The sequence below is a fragment of the Emys orbicularis genome, chromosome 2 (genome assembly GCF_028017835.1).
Source record: "Emys orbicularis isolate rEmyOrb1 chromosome 2, rEmyOrb1.hap1, whole genome shotgun sequence".
NCBI lineage: Eukaryota > Metazoa > Chordata > Testudines > Emydidae > Emys > Emys orbicularis.
Window position 1 is genome coordinate 131,248,113 of NC_088684.1, and position 27,254 is coordinate 131,275,366.

General features: G+C 43.4%; 3 protein-coding genes across 3 annotated transcripts in view; 2 read left to right on the forward strand and 1 right to left on the reverse strand.

Moving 5' to 3' along the window:
• The window catches only part of NSD3 (nuclear receptor binding SET domain protein 3), a 49,082-nt gene extending 39,206 nt beyond the window's left edge, over window positions 1-9,876 (forward strand). Inside the window, exons 19-24 of the mRNA XM_065399950.1 lie at window positions 120-389; window positions 4,670-4,786; window positions 5,470-5,611; window positions 6,648-6,754; window positions 7,547-7,751; window positions 9,635-9,876. Of these exons, the coding sequence (XP_065256022.1) occupies window positions 120-389; window positions 4,670-4,786; window positions 5,470-5,611; window positions 6,648-6,754; window positions 7,547-7,751; window positions 9,635-9,876 (1,083 nt within the window). The remainder of the gene's footprint in view (window positions 1-119; window positions 390-4,669; window positions 4,787-5,469; window positions 5,612-6,647; window positions 6,755-7,546; window positions 7,752-9,634) is intronic.
• Window positions 1-27,254, reverse strand: part of DDHD2 (DDHD domain containing 2) — a 51,504-nt gene that overhangs the window by 8,094 nt on the left and 16,156 nt on the right. The gene's annotated exons all lie outside the window — the stretch shown is intronic.
• PLPP5 (phospholipid phosphatase 5) lies at window positions 19,017-25,498 on the forward strand. The gene is made up of 6 exons (XM_065399089.1): window positions 19,017-19,113; window positions 21,759-21,849; window positions 22,708-22,771; window positions 23,560-23,684; window positions 24,078-24,248; window positions 24,811-25,498. The coding sequence occupies exons 1-6, from the start codon at window positions 19,054-19,056 to the stop codon at window positions 24,978-24,980; spliced, it is 681 nt and encodes a 226-aa protein (XP_065255161.1). The 5' UTR covers window positions 19,017-19,053; the 3' UTR covers window positions 24,981-25,498.

The window sequence follows — 27,254 nt, forward strand, 5'->3', positions numbered from 1 at the left end:
CATACCTTGACTGTCATGGGCCTTGATTTAAGTGGTTCTGATCTAAATTCTGTGTGTATGGCCCTAAATCCAAATTTATCCCTTGTCTCTTTTTTTTGTTTGTTTGTTTTGTTCCACAGTCCAACAAAGTAATAGGGAAAGTTCAGATTCAAGTTGCTGATTTGTCAGAAATCCCTCGCTGTAATTGCAAGCCATCTGATGAGAACCCCTGTGGCCTAGAGTCAGAGTGTCTGAACAGGATGCTACAGTATGAGTGTCATCCCCAAGTGTGCCCAGCAGGAGAGCGCTGTCAAAACCAGTGCTTCACCAAAAGACTCTATCCAGATGCTGAAATCATAAAAACCGATCGACGTGGCTGGGGTCTCAGGACAAAAAGGAACATTAAAAAGGTAGAATTTAGGACAAATACTGAGCTAGCCATTAAAGAGAGTATTTGAGGAGAGTGCTGCTACTCTTTTATTGTTTGTACCTTGAACAAAAAATGTATCAAAAAGTTAATACTTTCAAGTGAATTCATCCTACACACAATTGTTTCTTTAAATTTACAAGGCATGAAACTTCCTCAAATGGAAGAAATGATAATAAATCCAACTTCATGGAATATGAGACATCTGGCAGAGGTGTGTTTTTGCAGTTACAATGCTTTCTTATAGAGTAAGAGTCAGATTCAACTGATTATAAATTTCATTGGTGATAGACAGGAGATGAGGACTATCAGTACTTCTTCTAGAAGGTAGTGATGTACCTAAGTTCTCATATTGACTTCTGAGCATGGAGGGAGAGGGAAAAAATAGTTTTTTAGATGGCTTCAGATGCTCTTTTGACCAAGCCTGGCTTTTGAAGATGCTAAAGTCTTAGAGGGATGGGAATAAAAAATAAAACACACCTCCATTATTTTCTCTTTCCCTCAACCCCAGAGTTAACACAGCAAATGAAATTAATCACACTTCATGATATGAAATAACTCAAAGGATGGGAGATGGGGCAACCTAAGGTGGTGAGCCTCTTTCCGAGGGGTTACGTCAAGGTAGCTTTCTGTACTTTCTTTTGCCTTTTCTTTTAAGCTCTTACATGGTAAAATGATCACTGCAGTTCCCAATAGCAGATTGTCTGGATTGGGCGTGGGAGGGGATGCAACATTGCTCTTACAAACGTCTGGTCACCAGGGAGCTGACATAGCCTCCTTGACACTCAACTCTACAGACTGGATTTATTTCAGAAGAACTCGGAGGGGATTAATAAAAGGCTTGTGGTGATCAGGCTACATTGGACAACACGCTTAAGTTCTTGTTTAAAGTTCAAGAAGGCAGAGAAGAATAATGAAGATACAGAGATTTCTATTGATGGACATGGTGCAGTTGTTATAACTGAAAGCACCAAGAACTGATTAGCTTCAGGAAATATTGAGGATTAACATAAATGTTAGAATGATTGGAGTTCTTAGAGGAGTGGTAGCAGGTGGGGTAGCAGTGATGGGTGGGGTGGGGGATTAAAGTACCTTTCCTGACTGTGTGATAAAGATACTGGAAATGGATCATTTTGGTTTTCCTTTACACTGTATCGCTGCACACTGTATTCCTGGGGACACCAGTCTGGGATTATCCACTGGGATTCAGGTGGGATGTGCAACAGTTGATATGGAAAAACAAAATCTTACACTGGATTGCAGTCTTGCTCTACTTCGAGGCAAGCATGAGGATGATGGGCCTGGATTTCACGGCTGCTTTAACTTGCCAGGCAGAGGATTGGATTTGATGGACAGATGTATGTTTTGCTCTTACTCATGCAGGCTTCGTTGTTTCTGAACAAGGAGGAGGCTGAGCACACCTGAAGAATGGAAGATCCAGCTATGACTGCAGATGGAATGGACAATTAAGACTTCAGGACAAGTTGTTGTTTTTATCATTTGACCTGCATCCTCAGAGTTCACTCCAGAGCACTATTTTGCTTTCAATTGGCTTCATATTTTCTTCACTTTGAATTTGCACACATCTTGCTAAAGAAGGTATCCTGGAACTTCTCATAGCGAAGGCACATTCCACGGTTCTGGTGGACTTAAACTCTATGTAAGGTCTTCACTGCGATTCTCTGTTAAATGAAGCTGACTGCTGTCCAGACTGAGGATTCTGATGTGACGTTTTGGATTGTAGCTGGACGTGATTTGTGCGCTGTTGGATGATGATGTGTTTTGCTCCAAAATGTAATCTCAACAGTTAGACAAAAGCAAAGAGATTCTGAATTGTTTTTCATCCTTAAGTTATATGCTGCTTAAATATTACACGTAGATAGTAGAGGATTATCTACTAGTCTGAAGTGACCCTGCAGTACCCAGGCAAATGGGCTTGGGCAAAGGCATAGTAGCAACTTTTAACTGTGAATTCTTTGCTTTTGTCAATTCTAATTAGGGTCTCTACCTTGTATTTGTTTAGTAACTTAGTTTACTGTACATAGAAATATGGCATAGAGAAATGTTGTGCGGGGCCTAAATGGATATGTCAAGTATTCACTTACCTGTGGCAATATCAGAAGTGTGTGAACAAACCAGTTTCAAATCTGCGTTTCTAACCACTGCTTCAGCTGAAACTATAAACCTTTGATTGGACTTGGGACATTCTACTCATGGGTACTTAAATAACTTACTAACAAGTAACTAGAGGAAACCAGAGTAAATTGACAGAGAATACATTTTAACTCTCTTCAGTTTCTTTCTGCACCAAGTACACCTCTACCCCGATATAACACTGTCCTCGGGAGCCAAAAAATCTTACCGCGTTATAAGTGAAACCGCGTTATATCGAACTTGCTTTGATCCACCGGAGTGCGCAGCCCCTCCCCCCCCCCCCGACCGCTGCTTTACCACGTTATATCCAAATTCGTGTTATATCGGGTCACGTTATATCGGGGTAGAGGTGTACATGGTAAATGTTCATAGCATTTTTATGGTGGATTTTCTGTGAAGTTTCTTCACTTACTAAGTATGAAACAATGTATTTGTGTCCTGTAGGAGCTCTACTAAAAATTCTGTCAGTGGCTTCATTAGAAAAACCCTTCTAGGCACTTGATTAAACCATCTGTTCCAAAACACACAGGCTAAACTAAAAGGACTTTGGTGGGGAAAAGAGAGAGAGGCACTTTTGAAAATTTCATCCCAGAGATGACAGGTTTGTCCAAGTAACTTAGGAGCCTGTGTCCATTGGAATCTAAATCCCATTTCCAGGAATGACTTAAGTGCTTTTGAAAATGTTATCCTGATGATCTCCTCCTGCAGTACAGCCTTTTCCCTTTCAAAGCTCCAAAATGTGACAGACATGATTCTGGTCTCTCTGGAGCCATTCCCACAACCAGCTACCAGAGCAATTAGCGCTCATAGACTTTTGTCAGACTGTTGACACCACAAAGTCTGTAACACGTTGGTACTATTTTATTTAAAAAAACAAAACAAAAAAACCTTGAAATTGCTCAGACACTTGTTTGACACTTAAATTTGAGCATCTCAAAGAGCTACTTTTGGAAATGTTTAAGCATTAGAACTGTTGAGACTGTTACAATAAAATGACCCTCAATGTGCTAAGTGTTCACTCCCTTGTATCAAGGTATCATCATTTCCTAGCCATTTCAAAGTCCATCATGTGAAAGCTGGGAATACACAGTCAGCCTGAAGGCTCACTTTTAACTTGTTTTTAGTGGTTTAATTATTTAAGCCAGATTTGTAATATCTGTTCTACATTAAAACGTTATCACAAACTTTTCTTGTTTGTTATTGACTCTTAAAAGTCCCGTTAAAATGAATTGTTGAAATGCTATGCAGTGAAAATGTTTAGCAGTACAGTAAGTTGTGTTGTCATATCAGGTTGATATTCTGTGGGCATCTGTATGTTAGCCTGGAATTAAAAAAAGAAAAAGAAAGCATGTGACTTAAAATACTGCCAGTGAACCTCTAAATAATGTAGAATCTTGTAGCTGTGCTAGGGTGACCAGACAGCAAGTGTGAAAAATCGGGACAGGGGGTGGGGGATAACAGGTGCCTATATAAGATAAAGCCCCAAATATTGGGACTGTCCCTATAAAATCGGGACATTTGATCACCCTAAGCTGTGCTGCTATGACTAGGACCAGTGCATGGAGAAGCAGTCTTAATTCTGGCTTTGCTATTGCCTTATACTTAATGGTACAGAATGCCTAAGTGGTGTTTTCTCATGGGTGTTTGAATATATTGTTATAAATATGTGCTCATTTTCTATAGACTGACCATACAGATCTTTTTTTAAAAAGGACAGAAGTACAAGCAGAGCCTTGAACAGGCTATATGCAATTGACCAAGAAAGATACAACTCATTAATCAAATGTGTCCTTCAGAACGGCATAACTGTTTTTAATTGCTGCTTTATTAAAAGTTCTAGTTGTGATGCTTCCATTTTGAAGCACAGTTCTGTAACTTAATCTAAACTTGTGTGCATATGTATTTTTCTATACTGATCACTGTTGTGTAGTACTTTTATTTTAACCAGCTCTCAGTACTTTAAGTAGGGTGGCTCCTTAGGATAATTAGACCTTGCAATGGACAAAATTGATCTCCAAGGGCTTCCCATCCCATTTTTCTATGCTTCCTCCCTCTTTAACTATACAAATAGCAGGCAATAAGCATGGGTTTCTTTGGTTGACTTTGCAGGGTGAATTTGTAAATGAATATGTTGGTGAATTAATTGATGAAGAAGAATGCCGATTGCGGATCAAACGTGCCCATGAGAACAGCATAACCAATTTTTATATGTTAACTGTTACAAAGGTAAAGCACCATATCTCTACAATATAAAATATACTGCTGCTTAAGGGACTAGGCCTTAAGATCTGGGAGCGCAGGATCAGGATCCATGTTTAAAGCACAAGAATTACATTTTCTTTCACTTCTAGCTAAAATGTAATGCATTTAGTGCAGGTGAAAGGTCCCAGAGAGTGAAGTCCTCTTTTCATACAGCGGGTACTTCATGGACCATTGTGCTTCAGCCTTGACTTAGTGGGGCTTCTGTGGGGAGTGGGAAAATGAATTCCCATGGTCTGTTCAGTCCATAGTGTTTCTGCTGATACTGCCAACAAGACTGTCAGTCGGAGTGGAATGTGGGCACCTGTCTGATAGAATTGCATTGCAATTCCAACATATTTCTGATCAGTCACCAAACAGTTGTATTTGGAGGGTAATTCATTTAGGTCTCTATTGACCAAGATTGGGGTTGAACCAGAGATGGAAGGATCCAGAGCTTATTAACAGTACCATAAGCCATTCATTTCTCCCTGCATAAGCGCTGAGGAGCTTTAGGTAAAAGTTACTTCCAGGAAAAGCCAATATCCATTATAACTCATTTATCAAGTACATGTCTAAATATATTATCTGCAGTTGTCGTTACTTGACTTGTCAAAGGAAGACTTTTGTTTGTCTGATCCTAAATCTGTGTTTTTGTCTCTTTATTGAAGGACCGGATAATAGATGCTGGTCCAAAGGGGAATTATTCTCGTTTTATGAACCACAGTTGTAATCCGAACTGTGAAACACAGAAATGGACAGTGAACGGGGATGTTAGAGTTGGACTCTTTGCTCTCTCTGATATTCCTGCAGGTAAAAAGAAGCCTCCATCCTGCATGTGCCCTCCTCTCCTAAAATGGAAATCAGTTGCCAGCTCACCCACTTTTTCCCTTCTGAAGTTACTTGGTCACATTGGCATTTACAATTACTAACTTACCCATTGGGACAAAGAAAATGCACGATCAAGAAGTTCTAGCTCTTCATATGCATAGCCTCATTAGGAGCAATTTACGATGAAATGCAAAATATTAAAGATGAAACTTGCTTTATCACAAACACACAAGAAATATCAAGGGCTTCACCTAACACTTGAAAACACAGGGAAATTCAATGTTAACTCTTTTTCCATGTCTGCATAGACCTTTTCAGCTAGCATAGACCCCCAATTTCAGATCCGTTCCCTAATATCAGATCTGGAGCAGCCTCCAGATGCTAAACATTTTGTAACCAATCTACCACTTTAAGCTGAGATTAAAATGATAGACTAGCCAATGTTTCTGTATGATCTGTAGAAAAACAATGTGTAGTGCTCCTGTCTGGTCCAAAGCTATGCTGGCACTGTATAAACAAAGCAGAGGAAGGACGCTTTGTTCCTTTTCAGAAAAACTAAAAAGAACAGTAATCAGTGTTTATCCAAATGGGAAAATGGACACAATCAGTATAGGGGAAAAAACTATTTGAGGCTTCTATGTGAGTATATTTCACCTAGAAAAGAGTGATTTAAAAAGAAATTATTTCAATGCTAGGTTTGTAACCAGGCTCATAAGACTTATAGTTCCACAACCACAAAATTATTGGTTGTTGAATCATCATTTGGTTTTTAGAACAGAAAAAAACTGAGTTGTCGTCCTCAGAACATGGATTCTGGATCATTTGTTCTGCCTTGCTATTTACAACTTCTCTCGCTATTGCCTCATGAGTATGTTTTATCTCAGTATTTTTGATGTAGTTATAAATATTGTGATCTTGTAACTATGCCCTTTTAAAAACAGTGGTGTTAATATGAAGGGAGAAAATGCTAAAGCTGAATTGCCATCTTGTGTGTGAATAGTTTTTCTTTAAATTTCAGGGATGGAGTTAACATTTAATTATAATTTGGACTGTCTGGGCAATGGTAGGACTGAATGCCATTGTGGAGCAGAAAACTGCAGTGGCTTCCTAGGAGTACGTCCGAAGGTTAGTTGTACAGAAATAAAAATTGAACTCAATGCACTTGTATTGAAAGCTCTTTGTGAGGGAGGAGAGTGAATAGAGGTCTGTTTCATTTAATGTAATATCTTATATCGGTTTAGTACCTTGAAGGTTCCCCCAAAGGCTTTACAAGTTTGTACTTCTGTAAACGTACCCATCTCTAGGATGGAAGAGAGCAAGCAGCCAGTATGCTGTCCAGACGTGGCATGGAACAGTCCCATCATGTTTAGGGTGCCTGACTTTAAAAAAAAAAAAAAAAAAAAAAAAAAAAAATCTTCTTGTCACATGTTTTACTTCTGTATTTGCCCTTCCTATATGGAAAGCATTGTGAAATTCCCCTGCTTGTTTGAGGATCTGGAAACTTGTCTTGCAGATGTGCTTCATTCTGGTCCCAGCCCAGAGTGCTGACCTTAGTCAGCTTCTTATGAAGTAGCATCTCTGTAGGGGCAGAGAAGTGACTGAAGTCTCTGCTCACATAGCTATTACGCATAAGCTCTCTGAGGAATACAAATCCTACTGCAGTAGGGACCAATCCTCCTTGGGCCTTTGGATATTACCATCATATTACAGCTCACTAATAGTAATCAGGCAACATTCTAACTTGTTTCAAACGTGTGTGGCAGGGGAGATGGAGATGGGAGTCACTGGGTAATATAGACTTTGTTGAGCATGATTTGTAGAAATAATTACCCACAGTTGACTTTTGGGGTGCCATGTGGCTTTTTAAAGTGACTATTATTGACTAAAATTGTTACTGCTGTGACTTTTAATGGCCAGACGGCATTTGCAACAGCGAATGAAGAGAAGGCAAAGAATGCCAAGCTAAAGCAGAAGAAACGGAAAATAAAAACAGAGCAGAAGCAGATGCATGAGGACAACTGTTTCCAGTGTGGAGATGGAGGAGAACTAGTCATGTGTGACAAAAAGGACTGCCCCAAAGCATACCACCTCCTATGCCTTAACCTGACTCAACCACCATTTGGTAAGTGCTTTCCTATGGCCACCAGATTCTTTGCTTGCTTCATGGATATCATGCTGCATATAAAGTTGTAGCTTAATCCAAACTGTGATGTCCCCCTACTGTAAATGTGACAGGTTTGCTTTTGCAATGCTCTTCTGTATTGAGAAATCTCTTTGGGTAGCAATATTTCTAAAGAAAGATCTGTGCGGAGACATAGATCACCAGCAAACAGTTATAAAGCTATCATTTAATTGTAGAGCCTTTCTCCTGTTTGGATCACATTTGCTTATTTTATTTTGATTGAAATAATTAGTCAGTCTTGGTCTCATATGGCTCCCAAGTTCATATCACATGGTAATGCTTATGACAACAGCTATGCACAGCACATGGTAGTGCTTAAATTTTAACGGTGTCTCTAAATCTCTTATCTTCTAATCATGTGGGTTTTCTTTGGGTCTCTTATTTTTTGTCTTTTTCCTTATTAATTAAAAAGGCAGCTCTTTGTAGCCTAGGCTCAAATTATCCAGCGATAACCAACAATAGCAAATTGTATTTAAAAACAAAACAAAAACACTTTATCCTGGTTTTTAAACTATCTATTTCTAGAGGCCTTGATCAAATTAACTGGAGGCTCACATTAGTCCATGACTGAATTAAGTGGAAGATTTTGTGCTATGAATGGAGTTCAGTCTGAGATGTGCCTTTTCAGGACAGCAATATATGGAAGTACAGAAAGCTTCCCTCCAAATTTTCTTTACTAGCGACATAAATTATTACATTTGATCAGCAAGAAAACGCTGGTGAACGACTTCAAGAAGTAAAATTTGTTTTTTACCTGGCCTGGTGGAGGCAGACACAGTCATGCTAGAGATCTGGAGTCCTGTCTTGGTGCTGTTCTTACTCTCTGGGCTAAGAGTCTGGGCATGCTGTGGATGCAGTGCGTTATGTCCTGAAGAAGGAGAGTGCTTCCTGTTTTCTCTACAGCAATGCAGTTTAAAGGAATATAGCATGATTTCAGTGTGAGGGAAAGGAGAAGCTGTTAACTTTCCTTTTTGACATGCTCAGTCTAATTTTACAACCTGACAGTTGGGCATGTGGTTATGCTAATGCATGCCTGCATGTTTTTGTGGTGGTCTCTGTTTGCTTGTACACCTCTACCTCGATATAACGCGACCCGATATAACATGAATTCGGATATAACGCGGTAAAGCAGTGGCTCGGGGGGCGGGGTGGGAGAGCGGGGCTGCGCACTCCGGCGGATCAAAGCAAGTTCAATATAACGCGGTTTCACCTATAACGCAGTAAGATTTTTTCGCTCCCGAGGACAGCGTTATATCGAGGTAGAGGTGTACTTAAATATGGCATTGCCCTAGCCCACTCTTGTCTGAGCCTCCTTCTCATTTATGACTCGGAACTCAGCCATTCTGTGTTTTTAACAATATAGTGCAGTGTGATTCTGTTATAAAGATTGATTTAGGATACCCATTTCAGTCAGTGTATCCAAATTATTACTATGTTCAGATCCAGAAAACAGTGAATTTCACAAGTCAGACGTGCATAGAAGCCAATGCTCTATCTTGCAAGTACACAGGGTGTTCTGATGCCAAGGCAGGTGGATCTGGTTACATTTGGCTCTACAGTGCAGTAATGTTTTGCTTACAGTCAATCTGAGGCTCAAAAATGTAAATTTGTCAACGATAACTGCTTCCAATCCAATCCTTGTGAAAGACGGACGCAGGAACTTTAATAAAAACTGGCTTTTGGGAAGTTCCTTTTATGCATAGAGTTGAATGCCTCTGTGCTACATGGAATGACAAAGACAAATTCCAATATCTATCCCAGATAAAGACTAACTTCAGCTTCCTGTCTCTTTCTTTTCTCTCCCTCCCTTCTTTCATCTTCAGGAAAGTGGGAATGTCCGTGGCACCAGTGTGACATCTGTAGCAATCCTGCAATTTCATTCTGTGAGTTTTGCCCTCGTTCATTCTGTAAAGATCATGAGAAGGGAGCCCTAGTGGCATCGGCATTGGATGGCCGTCTCTGCTGCTCCGAACATAACCCCAAATCTCCTGTGGCACCAGAGTATTGGAGCAAGATCAAATGCAAATTGCAACCCCAGAACCCTGGAGAAGAAGCAAAGGAATAAATTTGTTCAAACAAACAACAAATGGCAAATAGATGATGAACTTGAAGAGACCGCTATGGCACATTCAGTCTTCTTCATCAGCGCCGCCTTGTTGGAACTGGGAAAGGGACCATCTAATCTTGGCAGGCGGAAGCAGTCAGTCGTGTCCGTTTTGGGGGGGGGGGGGGGTCTGTTCTTGTCCTTTTCTTACCTTACCCTTGAATGTGCTTCAGCAGCTCTTACTGTTGGAAAACAGAAATGTCTTGGCTTTCTTAAGGAAAAAAGATCAAAAAAAGCAAACCTGTTGACGTTGAAAAGAATATTGTGTTAAAATATGTTCTTTGAGTGTAGAAAGGAAAACATAGCATATTTATTTATTTAATTTTAAAGGATGTTGAGGATTCTGGTCCTGATCAGTCAGCGTGTCTAAAAAAAATAATTGAGTAGCAAAACCAATCTGGTATAACGTGTATGTCTAGTTATTAAAAAAGGGAGAGGACCAACCCTCTCCAATCTACAAACAGCTTTCACATAACACCATGAGGAGTGATGTGGGTTTCAGCGCAGTGGACAGTGAAATGCCTTCATTCCAGTTGGTCATCTTTAAAGGTCTTTTGAGAAGATGGATTTCATCTCATCATGCTTAACTTATTATGAATAATGTTGTAAAGATTTTCACATAGGAAATTAGGAGTATTATCCAGTTTTTTTTTTTTTTTTTCTTGAAGTGCTTTTTATTTCACTAGATATTTTAACAAAAAGGGGGAGGGAAGCAATTACAGTCCCTCATTGTTAAAATGAGCGGTGTTAGCTGACAAAGCAAGCATAGAAAGAGCTTAATTGTGCAATGGTCACTTTTCTGCCTCGCTTCATTTGGAGGGCAGTTTTGGGTGGAGAGGATTCATGGACAGCTTAGTCATCTGAACATTGCACTACATTTCCTTTCGTAGCGAAAGCCCTGATCCTGCTTTTGTTGGAGTCATTGCAAGCTTTGTCATTGACTTCAGTGGGTGCAGGATTAAGCCCTTTTCGATGTATTTATCAGATATTTAATCTGTGCTTGTTTCATGGTGATTCTCTTTGAGCCTGATCCTTTGTTACCTTCCTCCCAAACTCCCATTGGTTTCAAAGGGAGTTCTTGAGTGTTAAAGGAATAGGGGATCAGCCCCATGTGTGTATTATGTGTTTTTAAAAGAGTTTTGGGGAGCAGGGGTGTTTAGATTTGTGGGGGTGGGGATAAATCTCCCAATTGAATTTATCTTCTTTGGTTTTTATCCAATAGTGAAAAATCAGTTCTTAAAAGCACTTCCTGAATTAACAGGGTATATATTGGGCCTACACTAAGGCACTCAATCTTACAAAGTACTGTGTATATCCCAGTATAGTTAGCATAGTCAACAGTAATCCTTTAATTCGTAGGCAATGGCTGGTGTACTGATATTGCTAGCTACCTTTACACTAACTTTCTGACACTGGGTGTTCCGGAGCACCCCCACCTGGGAGGAATTAATACAAGGCATGGCTGGCAGATGGCAGAGAGATAATTCTTTATTCATTCTGAAGAACATTCAACATTGTCTCTGGGAAAATGTCTGCATAGACCTGCAGGTACATGGTGGCATCTCAGTTCGAGAAAGTGACTAATAAAGGAGTGGAAAATAATACCATGGGGCTTTGGAATATGGCTCGCCTTTGTACCAGGTTTCCTTTTGCATTTTCAAATTATTTCTAATCCGGGGAGGGGGTGTGTGTGTGTCAGATTTGTACTTTTTTTCTTTTTTTGTGCAATTGCAAAATTAACAAAATACACTACAGCCGTTGAAGCACCTGAAATGCCACTTCACTGACCTGGCAGCTATTCCTCTTGGAACAGTTTACAGATCCCTTTCCAGTAAACTCAGTTTGTTTGGGGTTTTTTGTTTTATTACATAGTATAGATCTCTCATGTGATCTTTGGGTCAGTTTATAGTTTAGAGTGCTGATGGAAAATGCAGATCACTTGTCCTGTTATGGCCAATACTGAAGTGAATGTCTAAAACACTAATCTTGCTTGTAAGCAGTGCTATATTTTGGTATTTTTAAAAAAAAAGAAATTAAACAAAATAGGATTTTATTTTTCTTAGCTTTTTTGTTTGTGATAAAAAAAAAGAAGCTCTTAATGGAGAAGGTTTTTACCCTTCTTTCTAAAATTCCAAACACAGCTCTTTCCTTGGTAGTGTCCATAAGACCTGATCCGTTTACATTGCATAATAAAATGTTAGGTTTTCTGTTGTTCAGATGATTTAGGATATGGTAAGCCAGAAAGTGCTGAACTTTTAAAATATTGTATGATGAAGTGTTCCCGTGTGCTTTCTTCTATAGTATGTCAACACTGTGTTGTCATTGACTGGGGAGGAATGGCTATGTCAAAATGCCTTAAGCATTTGAGATGTCAATGAGCTGACAGCAGTTTAAAAATATTAATGCCATGTGAAATTATCAAAATATATTCTATGACATATCAGCATGTTGGGCGTAACTAAGTATATGAAGGTACTCTGAAAGTTTAGCAAATCATATAATGCTGCAAGGGTCATGCAGTCAGTTGTCACTCCTCTGCCATGTCACTTTATATCTTCTGTTTCAAAGTTCTTGCTGATTGTCCTCTCTTATCTAATCCTTTACATAAGAAAACTATAACTGAAAGCAGCCAACAGCTGGGTTGAGACATGAGTGGTGTGAAGACAAGGATAGCTTTTAAATGTGTATAATTATGAATATAAAACTTGAATTGGTTTTCTAACTGCGACAGAGGGAGAATTTCCAAAGCATCAGAAAGCTTTTTAGTGTGAAATAAGAGACCATTGGGTTGAAATAAATTGGTGACAACTGGGGATTATCTTTATTTAGGTGATGGTTTTGTATGCAGAACACAGAATATGCTGAAAACAAATTTTAACCATGTTTTTGTAACATTATTTAAAGTGAATGGAGGAATAACGTAACTTTTGTAGTAAAGCAGAAATTTGTTGCTATAAATTTGTTACCGTAAATATTGACATTTTGATTTATCAGTATTTCTGTGTATTTTGGGCTGTTGAATTCAACTTTCAGTGTCTCTGAATTGAGCTGTAGGAAGAATGCTAGAGAGGCATTTTTTGTTTGTTTGTTTGGAAGTTTTAGTCCAGAGTCCTACAATTTGCTGCAAAGAAGAGAATGCTGTGGTTGGTTGTTACTTCCTGGCTGGAAAATAAAGTGCTCTAATTAACTGTATATAATAATCTGGCAGCCCTTTCTTAAGTGAAGGAGGTGCTAATCACATTGTTTTCCCCCCTCATTTGGATTTTTTTGTCTGTTAAGTTTTAAAATAGGGTCAAACTTTCAGCAAACACCTGACTCTAGATATTATTATTATTATGCTGGCTACACAGTAATGCAATACCTGAGCTGCCCTGCACAGATGTTTCTGGTTTACTTTACTGGACCCCTTTTATTATAGAGTATGCATCTTAGTTCAGATCAGAGGTTCTGTGGACCATGCCTTAATGGTGTAAGGATTAATTACTGCAGTTTTCCGATAGTCTGTAAAATTGGCTTGTCGTCATGTCAGTAGGACGTAAGAGTGGAAGGCGTTGGCAGCTCAGGACAACTAATTGTAAGGGCAACTTTTTCTGGATGAATTTATCTTCACTACATTTACCACCAGAGGCTTAGAGAGTCTAACATGGAGTGAGAGGGTTAGAATGTTTTGTTTGGCCTTTCCACTAAAAACTTGTTATATCTTAGTTTGCAGGTGGAATCAGACAGACACACTTACTAGACATAATAGAAAGTGAACGTCTAGACGTAAAATATGTATATACTGAACTTTACAAAAAAAAGTTATCTGGGTTGGGTTAGGGAGGTGGGGTAGGGGAATGAGAATGTCTGCCGCTGGTACGAAGTAGTCACTTTAACATTGAAACCTCTGCCTCATTGAATTCAGGGTTTAATGTACTTGAAGCTCTGCAGTTCATTATTTTTACAGCTATTTTATTTATACATAGATAACATTTTTGTATGCGACATCAAAAGTCTCTTTACCTCCCCCCTTAACTTGAATTAAAAATTACTTTCCACTCCCAGTGTACAGTGTATTCAAGGCAAAATGGAGAGATTTTTCAAAGCAGATGTCTCAGACTTATGTATGCTCTTAATGAGAAGTGTATTGCATGAGACACCAGCAACTTTTTGACTTTTTGATGTCCTTTACTTTATAATATTGTATCAACTCCCTCACCCCACACCACTTATTTTTGTATAGCAAAAGACATTTGCACTTATGATACACTCCTGAAATTCTGGATGTATTCAAGATGTCATTCAGAAAAAGAAAAAAATGCTTGTTTCTTATTCTATTCTACTCCTGAGTGGCAAACTCAGGTACTTTTACCCTAGTGAGGGTGGGAGGATTATAAAACTGAAACTGTCTGTACTTCGTATAGGACAATATAAAAACAAAAAGGGACAATAGATATGAATTTGCCAAAGCCATGCATTCACTGTTTGTCATGTGGTACTGATTGCATTTGTGCACAAGAGTGAGAGAGACACCATTTTTAATGATGTCTCTTCTAGCTTGAAAAGCAACTATGGCTATATGTTTGATCATCTCCCAAACATTTGTCCCATAGCCTAGCACTGGACGTTTTTAAGGAATTCTTGTTCACTTTTGATTTACAAACAGACTGGATGAAATACATTTGCTTCCTATTAATTAATATTGATCCGTATCTCATTTCTAGTGTCATATTTTTTCATTTATAAGCAAACTAATCGTTGCCACTGAAAACCAAGACGATACAATAACTATTACAACTGGCTAGTAATAATTGTCCTTTTTGTATAAGGGTATGTGCATATTTGGGGTTGCTATTAAAATTTAACCCATTTGTACCTACACAAGTGATATTGCACAACAAACACAGATACCTACAGATTCTGTTTTCATTTCCATGTAATCTTTATCTGTAACAATGACCTTTGTAGAGTCGTTATTTCTGTAGACTTTGTTTATCTGTAACAAACTTTGTAGATTCTGTGAAATGTTATTTTAACTAAATCACTTGAGTCTTTAATAGCAAAGCATCAATATTCACTAAAGTCAATATCTTAAGAGTTTCTAGAACTTGGCTAGAAGCTCTTGACACTAACAAAGTAGTGTTAATTTTCCCTGGGGATGTTCCACTGGGGCATTACTGTATTATGACTTGATGTTGCCGCATAGACTTTGAGATATACAATATTGGGGAGGGGGGTTGTTGTTTGGCCTATGTTCTCTTGCATAGTGTGAAACCTGTAAAGCTTGGTTAACCTGTATATAGATAGCTTATTGTCAACTAGTTATAGTGTATTTAGAATTGCCTGTAATATTTTAGCTTCTTACTGAATGTTGTGATGGTAGGATCATATAATTTTTGTACATTATATTTACTGAGATGTTGCCTTTTTTATTTTACAAATACTTTGGAATTCAGATGTGTTTTTGCTTCTGTGAGGATTAATTTGGAAAGGTTTTTAATGACATTCCACTGATTTAAAATTTTGCTTGAGGTTGACTTCAATAAATTGTTCTGAATGTTCCAATTAAGAATGTGAATTTTTTCATATTGTAACTTTCAATCTATGGACAGAGAACATAGATACCTCTGAACTATCTAGCTGCAACAAAAACACACAGCAAGCAAAGTGACCAATAAACAGATATAATGTAAAATATTTATTGACACTCGTGTGAATTCAACTGAGAATAAAAAAGTTACAAATGTGGTCTATTTGAAAATCTCTGTAGAGAGAGCCGCTATATATTTATAATAGAGCCTCTTTAACATGGATGATCACAGAGGGAAGGCCTGGAATCTATGGGAAGCATTCTGCAGCTCTGTTTTACAAAGCACATCAAAAGGAACTTTGTACAACCAGAAGAAACCGCTTTTACATTTATATTTCAAAGCCTCTAGAGTCAACAGAGTCAGTTGCTTTGAAAAATAAGTCAGGCCTGATTCTTTCATACTCGTTCTCTGGTGCTGTCATCCCAGTTGAACTGGAGCATTAATCTAGCATCTATTTCTTAGATCTTTAGTGTAATTTAATGTTTGTGCTTTTCTAAATTTATGTGCAACTGGGTTGTGAACTTACATATTGATTGTCCTTTATAAAATATTGTCAGTTGACATTTATACTAGTAACTGTGCTTCATATGGGATTGTAGAAGTAGCGGCGGACCGAAGAGACTAATGCAGTACCACTGTGAATTCTAGTGTTGCTCATTATTTGTAGCAGGTGCTTTTTCTGTATGTCTAAAAGAAGGACTGGTTCAGTAGGAAGGGGTTTTTGTTTGGTAATCTTTAACTTTGTAGCAAGTGGTTTAAATGTTTCCTGTTGGTCTTATTTATATAGCACCCAAAGTGTACTGGACATTTTACAGACACCTTAGAGGAGGCAGCTTAATCTCAGAGATTTCAGCACAAAAAGGTAACACAGCCCCGAGGCTGACGTTCAGAATATGCTTCCTTATTAAATCTTTTGTTTTTAAACCCTTGGTTTACTGCTTGCTCTATGATCTTTGCCAATTCCCCTTGGGTGTATCTTTAAATCTCGCTTCATTTGTAAAAGGGATTATTTGGTGAATTCCTTCTACTCCCACATGTTTAAAAAGTAAAACATGAATTCTCCCCCCTGTGATTTTATTTTGAAAGACATTCTAACTATCTAGTGCATAGGTGTTAGGAAAAGCTCCTAGGGGCAGAATGGCCAAGCGGTTGTGACAGTTCAGGTCCAACCTCTTTACTACCCCCTGGAAACGCATGGGCGTTACCTGCATTGCACCAGTGTTTTTCCCGGGGGGAGGAGGGGTTGCGGGTTAGCTGGGTGGCCGTAGTGGTTGGGTTGCTCGGTGATGGGGTTTGTGTAACGTTTGGCGGGTGTCCGGGTTTTCCCGTAGCGGGGCCGCAGCAGCCGACGGCTCACGGCAGAGGGCGGGCTCGGGGGGCTCCGGCTGCAGCCACGTGGCCGGGCCCGGGCGGGGAGGAGCCACCGGCCCCAGCGCGTCTAGCTGCAGGGAGCTGCCGGGCCGCGCTCCCCGCCTGGGCCATGGAGGGTCCGCGGCTGGTGGCCGAAGTGGGCGCGCGGGGCCTGCTCGTAGGGGCCTTCCTGTGAGTGGGGTCCGGCCGGGGGGGCACGTCGCGCAGGCGGGGGTTCCCCTTGGGAAGCACCCGCACCCGGTCTGGGATACGGCCGGGGAACCCCCCGGAGCAGGCGGGGATCGCCGGGGCGGCCCCCACCCCCATATAGCGCAACTGGGGATCCCCTGGGAAACACCCCCCCCGTTAGGGACAGGGCGGGGGAACCCCCCACCTTTAGCGCACATGGGGACCCCGGGGCAGCCCCCCCCCCACATATAGCGCACATGGGGATCCCCCTGGGAAACACCCCCGTTAGGGACAGGGTGGGGGAACCCCCCACCTTAGCACACATGGGGATCCCCCAGGACAGCCCCCCCCCCCATGGTTCTGTTGATGTGATCCTTCTGTGCCAGCTGGACACTGGACTGAGAGCCAACCCACTCATTGCACTTGGGCTACCGGCTGCCAAGTGGTAACTACTGTCACCGGTGGCTTGGGCTGCACTATGACTTCATGATGGGAAGCTCTGGAGTCAGACAGCCCTAGTGGTATCTGTGACACCCCAGAACCAGGGAACTGGATGGCAGCTTCAGAGAACCTGCTTTTATTTTTTAGAGGTTAGGTTAAACCTGTACTGGTGTGGAATGCCCCATTTCCTCCCCCAGTGTAGCCAGCCTGGAGGGATTCAGCACAGAGGTATGTGGCTGACTTGGCTGTGATGTTTCCTCTTTCAGGTCACTTCCAAAACAGAGGAGGTTCCCTTCATGGAGATAGAGGCCTTGACTGTGTAGGAAAGTTGCCCGTTTAACTTAAAGTGGTTCTTAAATTGATACTGTTAAACTGGTGCATGACACTTTAGTTTAAACCTGTTGAGTAAAGTAGAGATTGGAAGGTAACAAATGTGGCTATATTTAAGAATGGCTCTGGATCCTGGGAATTACAGACCGGTATGCCTTACATCTATACCTGATAAACTGACTGAAATGCTAATTGAGCTGTGGGACTCATTGCCATGGGATGTCACTGAGACCAAAAACTTTGCAAGAGTCAAAAAGGGACTGGATAGTTATATGGATAAAAAGAATATCCAGAGTAATAATTAATGCTAAACAGGATATTAAACCTCGTGCTTCAGGGTTTAAGCCAATCTCTAACTACGAGAGATCAAAAGGAGCCCTAAGGCTGACCGTGGAGTATCCCACATTTACCTACTTCAGAGTTCTTGGACCTTCCTCTGAGGCATCTGGTGATGGCCACTGTTACAGATATGGTACAGGACTAGAGGGACCTCACCCTTGGGTCTGATCCAGTCTGGCAATTCCTGTGAGATAAGCCACTCTTAAACCAGAATCAGTGTCCACACAGCTTTTTGCATTGGTTTAACTATATTGGTTTAAATTTATCCCTTGAACCAGTGTAGCTTTCTCATGTAGACAAGCCCAAGATGCAACCTGACTACTCATTAGGGAGTTAGGAAGATAGGATTGGACATATCTGAGAATACCAATGACCCATCTATTTCAGTACCCAGCCTCTGACTGTATCCTGTAACAGATGCGTCATGGACAATCATACAATAACCTGCTAATTGGGAAAGTTTTCTCCTAGCCCCAAGCAGTCAGTGGTTGGCTTGTGCCCTGAAGCATATGGTTTTATCTCATATATATTTTAATCGTAGCTAGTATATATGAGAATGGAATTCATATTAGTCATGTAAATAGCTAGTGCCTTTTTGAATTCGACCAACCTCTTGGATCCTCTGGTAATGAAACAGAATCAATGTGCTGGCAGGGTGATTTGAGTGTTTCTAACAATGCCTTGTGGCAATAGGTGCGTGCAAAGTGTTTCATCAGTTTCAGCCTTTGTTGCCTTTTAATTTCATTAGTGTCTCCTTGTTCTTGTATTGTGTGAGAGAGTAAGTAGGAGTCACTCAACTGACCATCTCCTTAGAACTACCCAAATCCCGGCACTAGCATGCATCTTTCCAAACTCTTGTTTTTTCTCTAGGATCATGGAACTTCTGCCTCCATTTCAACGTGTCATACAGCCTGAAGAGATGTGGCTTTATAAAAACCCATACATAGAAGCGGACCATGTACCCACCAAGCTCATGTTTGTAAGTATTCGCCCAGGTCACTACACTCTTTAGTTTTTTTCTTTAAATAATAGCTATCAGCTAAAAAATCATGGAAACAAACACTCTTCTTAATTTACAATACTAATGATATTTTAGATGATTAGAAATGAAAGAATTTTTAAAATCTGACTTACCGGTCCTTACTGATGCTCTGAGGTCACTTTTTGCATTTGAGCTTGGACACTGGAAATCAGTTTCATGTTCGTTCACCGTCACTTTTACTGTCAGGTTGTCAGTGCTACAGAGCTTTGCATTTCACACGCTGCCAGGGAATATTGCTTCAAATCCACTGTTTTCAGTGGAATTTTATTGTATTAAATGTGAAATTGTTTCTGTTGGTCTACGTTTTATAAGAAATTGATTTTAACAAAACCTCACCTTTTGGGCCAAATTTTTGGTGATTTAAAAGTTTTTATTGGATGTGAGGTAGGAGATATAACTATACAAGCAAGCCAAAGAAAAGGGAATGTAGCTCCCTAGAGAAAGAGGAGGCGGGGGAAAGATGAGATGGGAAGAGCGGGAGAAGTGATGATCGATTGGATGAGTGGTTACTGGGTGAGGTGCTGATCCAGCAAAGCACTTTAGCTTGTGATTAGAGTTAAGCACATGCTTAAGTGCTGTGATGACTCAGAACCTGAATGAAGCTCAAGAAGAATGGAAGTGTGACAGAGAGGATTATAGGGACGCCCTCAGAAAAAACCAGGCTCCTCTCTGAAAACTGTTTACCTACTACATCTGCAGGTAGCACTTACGATCATTATAACTGGAAGAGAGAATTTTAATTCGGTATCAGTTCCTATAGTTTTCAGAGTAGCAGCCGTGTTAGTCTGTATCCGCAAAAATAACAGGAGTACTTGTGGTTCCTATAGTGAAGCTGACTGCAGGTACAGTGCTGCCCAGACACAGCTCCCCCTGCTGTTTGTGTGGGGTTTCACATAGCAACGGGGGAGAAAAAACATTTAAAATAGGAAAATGTGATTATAAAACCGCAAAAACTGGACCCCAGTGCAGGGGTAGGACGTGAGATTAAACAAATGTGTTCAAAGTAAACTCACCAGCTTTCAGGTAGACAGTGTTTCGTTGATGGGCAGGGCCGGCTCTGGCTTTTTTGCCGCCCCAGGCAAAAAAGCCTCCGGCCGCGGGGGGGGGGGGCGGGGGGCGGAGCGCGGGGGGCGGCGAGCCCCGGCGGGGCCTCCGCTCTCCCGCCGAGGGCAGGGCGCGGGGGGGGGGGCAGGGCGGCGGGCCCCGCGCTCTCCCTCGGGCGGCCGGGGGCAGGGCGCCGGGGGGGAGGGCGGCGAGCCCCGGCGGGGGCTCGGCTCTCCCCCCCCCCCCGGCGGCCAGAGCGCCGGGGGCAGGGCGGCGAGCCCCGGCGGGGGCTCGGCTCTCCCCCCGGCGGCCAGAGCGCAGGGCGGCGAGCCCCGGTAGGGGCTCGCCGCTCTCCCCCCCGGCAGCCGGGGGGGAGGGCGGCCAGAGCGCCGGGGGGAGGGCGGCGAGCCCGGCTGTGGCCCCGCTCTCCCCGGCGGCCCGAGCGCCGCGCCGCCCCCCTCCAGGTGCCGCCCCAAGCACCAGCTTGGTTGCCTGGTGCCTGGAGCCGGCCCTGTTGATGGGCTGTGTCCCTTGGTTTGGGGAAGTGGCATTCCTGGCGAGATGCTGCAGTTCTTGGATTGGTTGTGGCTTCGGGGGCAAAGAACTACAGTTCCTTTTTGTTGAAGAGGCAGGTACAGCATGTAGGAAATGCTAAAGGAGAAAACTCTTGCATGGCATTTGGATTTGGTGAGTTGACCTTTAGGTCAAGTGCCATGTTAGACTCCCAAAGTGACCGCAAATGACAAGAGCATTCCCTGGATCACTGGGTGTTGTGACACAATCCCCAAGAGTCCCTTGTCCCTGAGATATCAGCAATAACAACTGCTGTCTCATGACAGCTGCTCTTGTTTTTCTCCCTAGCAAACAATTTGGATGCTACAGCTGATGGATTAATTAGTTAATATTTGCAAAGCGCCTAGAAAGTGAAACATGCTCAGGGGCCTTACTGTTCTCAGGAAGCAACGTCCGAATGAGCAGCAGCGAGGGAGCGCCACAGCGGAAGTGATGTATGAAAGCAAGCTGGGGCTGCAGGCTCCTATGTCAGTGGGATTATTTATACAGCTCCTACGAGGTGTTTGGCATTTTACAGACGTATATGAATATAAGCCCCCTTAAGAGCTCACCTAAACAGAAGCAGCAGCAGGGCAAGGATATTACACGGACTGGAGATGGACTTTTTAACAGGGAGAATTTTTGGCTGCTGTTCTTCTTTACCTTTGTTGTCCTTGTATCTGGAGAGCTCCCTATTGATGGACTTTGACCCCTGCAGGTTAGGGCATTAGTGAGAGCTGGATGGCAGACAACAGAGAGGAAGCCATGCTACTGGTACCTACGCTTATTCAGTATTAGCTACCGACACTAATAGCTGGGATCAGCTTTCGGTTTGTAAAGAGTGAAGGGGGGAGTACTCTTTGGTTTAGGGGTGAAGGTTTTTAGCCTCCTTTAACAGCTCATGCATTGATTTTTGGTTGGGAAGCCGAGGGAGCTCCAGGAACAAACGTGCAATGTTGTTACTGTGCTGTCTTGTGTTGTTGCAGTTAATTTCGTTTTTGTGTCCCTTGACGTTCATCCTTCTGGCAAAATTCCTCATGAAAGTTGACCGCAGAGACACGCAGGAGGCCTTTTTGGGTGAGCTTCCCTTCCCCCCCCCCCCACCTCCCATCCTGACAGTCACACCGACAACATTACGCTGAACTGAGGGCATCCTTAGGGCAAACAAGTTCTTCCTTGTAGCAGCAGTAATGGCCCAATGGGTAGATCAGCACCCAGCACGTGGGATACAGGGAGCATCATTGTACTCATGCAGTGGTTCTTTAGAGCTGTGGCTAATGTCACAGCCTAGGGTGGGAGCATCTCCTTGTTACAGCTCAGGAACCTCCGTGTGATGGAGAGTGGGCCTGAGGGGAGGAGGGGTCTCTTGAATCCATTGCTGGTCACACACAGCATGTTGGCCAGGGTGCAACATGGGAATTGGGAACTTCCTCCTGCTTGGGGCCTATTCGCTGGATTGTCTCCCACTGTGTGCCTTTCACTTACTGGGCAACATCCTGGCTCCACTGAAGTCAGTAGCAAAACTTTGGCTTCTATGGGGCCAGGATTTCACCCATTGTTCTTAAAAAAAAACTCTGTGGGCTTAACCCCTCCCAGACCATGGTCCCCTCTTGCCTGACTCAGAGTCCAGTCCTTCCCTTCAACCTTAAGGCAAACACCTGCAGGGAATGTTCAGTGTTGCTGGGCAAGGGACGTTCTTCCCTGCTGCCCGTGTGCCAGGTGTCATGTAAGATGAAAGTGCCACCTCTCAAGTCAACTCAGAGACCTAGGCCAGTGCAGCATCAGCACCAGCTGAAGCATCCCTCTGATAGAGGCTACTGATCAGGTGCTTGGCCGACTCCACCTGCAAAGTTTCTCCAACCACTGCTGCGGGTGTGGGCTGGTTAAATTTTAACGTGCATTTGGTGCTGACATGGGCTCTTTGCTCTCTTCCAGCTGCCAGCCTTGCTCTTGCCCTGAACGGGGTCTTCACAAATGCTGTGAAGCTAGTCGTGGGAAGGTAAGAAAGTCCATTCATCGCCAACCCCTGCGCCCGCAGACCCAGGCAGTCTTTTATGTGGCAGTCAGCAGTGCGCTGCCTGAGACGGGCTATATTTTCCCAGACCCTTTTGGGGGGAGTGCGGGGACAGGCAGGGGGCATTCTCTTAACCACCCACCCTCAGTGAATTTAGTGTGGGGACAGGCCCGATGGCCTTGGGGAATGGCAGTGTCTCTCCACAAAGCAGCAGTGGCAAGGTGAGCTTTCCCTGCATGCTCTCACCAGTGCACTAGCCTATTCTTGGAGGGTCTCTACCAGGCTCCGTGGGGAATTGAGTCACTGTAGCACATTCACTCCTCTGCCAGTTGAGGTGTGGCTACTGGTCAGTCTCAGGGCCTGGGATTGGGACCCCCACCAGCACCACCCAGGCTGCTGAGTAGCTGTTGGAGGGCAATGACCATCTGTTATAGTCAGGCGCTCTCGCTTCCAGAGCTGCCAGCCACCTGGGGGTGAAGGACTCCATACCCCATTCTCTACCCCAAGCCCCTTCCTTCCCCAGGACCCTTTTCAGAACTCTGTGTGGTTCCTGGAATGGACCCGTGGGTTTGGGTGCTGTGTGGACAGGGTGGGTGTTTTGAAGGCTCCTTAGAGGGCTGTGCTGTGCTGGGGGGATTCTGGAGCAGGTGGGCAAGGATGCCCTCTGATGCTTTAGCCTGAGCTGGGGAGCATCCAGTCAAACCATGCCAGCAGCTAAGTGTCTCCTCCTCTGCATGGTGCAGGGTCACATGCTTTGCTTCTCTGCCCATTAGGCCACGGCCAGATTTCTTCTACCGCTGCTTTCCAGATGGACGGGCAAACGCCAAGCTGGTGTGCACCGGTGACCTGGACGTGGTGACTGAGGGACGCAAGAGCTTCCCGAGTGGACATTCCTCTTGTAAGCGTTTGTTTCCTCTTTGCAGTGCATCATGGGAGAACCAAACAAGGGTGAGCAGGTGCCTGGGAGGTGGGATCAACTTCGCCACTGCCTTGCCACGTGGCCTGGGGCATGTTCATTGACTTCTTGCCAGGCCTCACTTTTCCCTCTGTAAAATGGCGATGCACGAAGCTCACTGCTGTTTGCAGAGCTCCCGAGTGCCAGGTATCAGTACTACCTCCCCAGCCCAGGCTCCCTGTCCCTGCTTTTTGCCTAGAGTCCTTTCAGGACAAGCTCAGAGGGGGCCTTTATACTCTTAAATCACTCCTGGCAACAGATGGCCCTTGAGCTGGGGTTTGTGTGTCTGCTGGGGCTTTGGTTCTTAAGTGACGTGAATTTCCCCCTTTTGCCCAGTTGCCTTTGCTGGTCTTGCCTTCTCTGCCTTCTACCTGGCAGGAAAGCTGCACTGCTTCACCCCTGGCGGGCGTGGAAAATCCTGGCGACTCTGTGCCTTCTTATCACCACTGCTCTGCGCTCTCCTCATCGCTCTGTCCCGCACCTGCGATTACAAGCACCACTGGCAAGGTGAGCATGCTGGCCCGGGGGAGAGGAGAGCAGGGGCTGTGTCCTGTGGGAACAGGGTTAAGTAATTGGAGCATGCTCAGTGACCATGGTGATGGGCACCATAGAAGACCCTGGATAGGTAGCATGGGGCACTGATGTTCAGGGCTCTAAGTGGGACAAGGGAATGTTGGTGAAAAAAAAAGTCATTTCCAGGGTCGTGATCTCTCATACTCTTTGGGCTGTAAGTAGTGGAGGCAGAGAGCTCATTGTGAAATGTGTGTTCTGCTCAGCACTAGAGCTGAAGATTAAGTGGCAGCTCTAACTGCAGCACCATGAGCAGGCTTGAGGAGGGCAGGCATCGTACTCACAGTGTGTAGTGCCTGGAGCTGTGCCATGGGACGGGTACTTATGAATGGGAAAGTGGCTTCGGGGATTGTTGCCTGGGCCCAGTAAGAGCTCTGAACAGCAGTGGATTTGCCAGGCCCCACGTTGCCTATTGTGGTGTCTGAGCATAGCTCCTTGGGGTTCAGTGAGACAGTGCAGCGAGCTGGGGGTGAATAACCCTTTTGTTTCCACCCCACAGATGTGTTGGTTGGCTCAGCGATTGGTTTCACATTTGCATACCTATGCTACAGGCAGCATTACCCTTCCCTGACTGACGCAGAGTGCCATAAACCATTGCAGTGTAAATCGAAACTACCACCAGCACGGGAGCAAAAGCTGGCCAGCTCCAGCTTCCACGTGGAAATATAATGATGGGATCCACTTTGCTGGGACTGGCCCCTGGTTAATCATTCCTTCCGCTCTTCAGCCCACAGGGTGGGGAAGGGTACAGGCTTTGGGACCATCGCTTACTGCCTACTTGGTGAAGTAACTGAGTAACCCAAAGGAGGATGGGGCTGATATATGAATAGGAATTGCTCCCCTGACCATGCAGTAAGTGGTCCTGCTCAGCAGGCCTGTGCTTGTACCATTCTCGTTTGCGAGACACTCCCCTCTTTCAGGCCAGCCCTGGAGGAAGCTGTGTAAGTGACTGTACGCCAGCCTGCAGGAGGGAGGGGAGCAGGCTGTTAATCACACCTAAAATAGTTCAGAGTACGCAAGGGCTCAGCCTTGTTGTGGTTTTGGGGGGAGGAAAAGCAGCATAATACCTGAATCATGTCATTTACTGGGTTTTTAAATGTCAAATAAAAAGCTGGTGTAAATTTAGTGAAACAAGTTCTATTACTTTTTGGCACTAAAGAACATCATCTGTCTTTACATAGCTGGCTCATTTTATATAAAGTAGGTCAGTTTTGTCTGTCCATTATTAGCAATTCTAGGCAAGGTTTGTTTCCTCCCTCCTCAGTGTACACTAATAACAATGAGAGATGACAGTCAGTAGCAAATGACATTTGTCTTCACAGTTGTTGAAAGGGGGACTGGTAAAGCAAGTGTATTCTGTCACAGGGTTTGGTTTGTTCTACTGTTGAGGGTTACAGCTCTCCCAAATCTAACCATAAAAGAAAGTAGCAGTAATTTCTTTAAGATAACCTTCAAAAGCACCTGTTTTGCTGGCTGGAGGTGAGCAGGCAGTGTTGAGGCTGTTTCATACAAAGCTGAAGGACAATAACAAGGTGAGCTCTGCCACTTTTAGAATTGGGCATTTCCTTTGTTTCATGTTCTCTTCTCCCAAGCACAGAAGCAAGATGCGAACAAGAGGCTGAATCATGGGCTTTGCTGAAAAACTCTTATTCTTACAGCAATACACTCATTTTATAAGCAGCTCTCCCTGCCTATGAACAAAGGTGCTTCTAGTTGGTGCTACTTCTGTTTTCTCCTGTAATGCTTGTCCACTGCAGTGGCCTTTTGTAAAATGCCAAGGGCTCCTCTTGGGAACTTTGACAACAGCTTTAGTTTGCCATGAAGTTAGATCCCAAAATAATAAGTTCTCACATTCCACTCCCTCCCCGCCTCCCCCCCCCAAACTCTCCCTCACACAAACACAACCACTGCAACCATAGATTTACTTTTGTATTGACTGGAAAAAGACATTAAATAATTTTAAATGCATTTAAATTTTTTACCCAAAGTGCATAACTTGAAGAGCTGGTCATGACTGTGTGTCCTGTTACAAACAGTTCCTTCTTACATACCTCCAGGAGATGTGATAGGAATCCAGGAGCTTAGCTGTGCAGAACATCACTGCCCACAGTCAGATGTGAATACAGCTTCTCTTAGTTCTTTTGGAGGGGGCAGGGTTGGGGAATACAAAATGCATTTAAATAGTGCAAATAATACACAGAAGAAAAACAAACAAGCTCATTGCACTGGGAAAAGGCCTATTGCACTGTACAGCAGGAGGGGGAACGTGGGAGTGGCCACTTCCAGACCCCAGCCCAGAGACACTATCACACACGCTCACAGCATTTGCTCTCCCTTGCTCAAGGGAATCCACACGCTAAGGGCTTAGTTTAGTCCGTTGTTTACCCTGTACATCTTTGGTTACAAGAGATTTATCATTTTAGTATCTCTGCCCCATAAGTTACCCTTACAGTGCTTCTAACAGCAATCGTTCAGCAGCTCCTGGTTAATACAGCATAAGCCATGGCTGTGTACAAAAGGTTGCTATAGGTTCACCGGTAGGGTCATGCACATTTTGTGAACGTGGATCTAGTGTCACAGCACCTGTTTACATAGTAGAGGTTGGTTGATGGTGCCAGATGCTCCCCTCAGTTGTACCAATGTAGCCACTTTGAACTCAGCAGTGTGGAATGGGTGTGGTGAAGGAGAGCGTTTGGCCCATGAATCGCACTGAAAGCCTCTACTACCACAGCTATTCATCCACGCTTGAGTGCAGCTATTTTTTCTCCTAATGAGGTCTTGACTGAATCCAGAGTGAATGCTTTGCTAAGGAACTGGACATGGAGTTGGTCTGTCCTCAGCCCCTTGCTGCAGTTATTGCACAGCTTCTCACACTACAGTTAGAGGGCTTAAGCCCCTCGTCCTTGGACAGATCCCACTCCTACGGCAGAGGGGTTTTGCCTG

Bases quoted from the DNA above. Each gene is read 5' to 3' on its own strand.
- PLPP5 (XM_065399089.1), top strand. From the start codon at position 19,054: ATGTGGCTTTATAAAAACCCATACATAGAAGCGGACCATGTACCCACC. The intron at 22,772-23,559 runs GTAAGAAAGTCC...TCTGCCCATTAG, and splicing joins GTGAAGCTAGTCGTGGGAAG to GCCACGGCCAGATTTCTTCT. The intron at 23,685-24,077 runs GTAAGCGTTTGT...CCTTTTGCCCAG, and splicing joins CCCGAGTGGACATTCCTCTT to TTGCCTTTGCTGGTCTTGCC.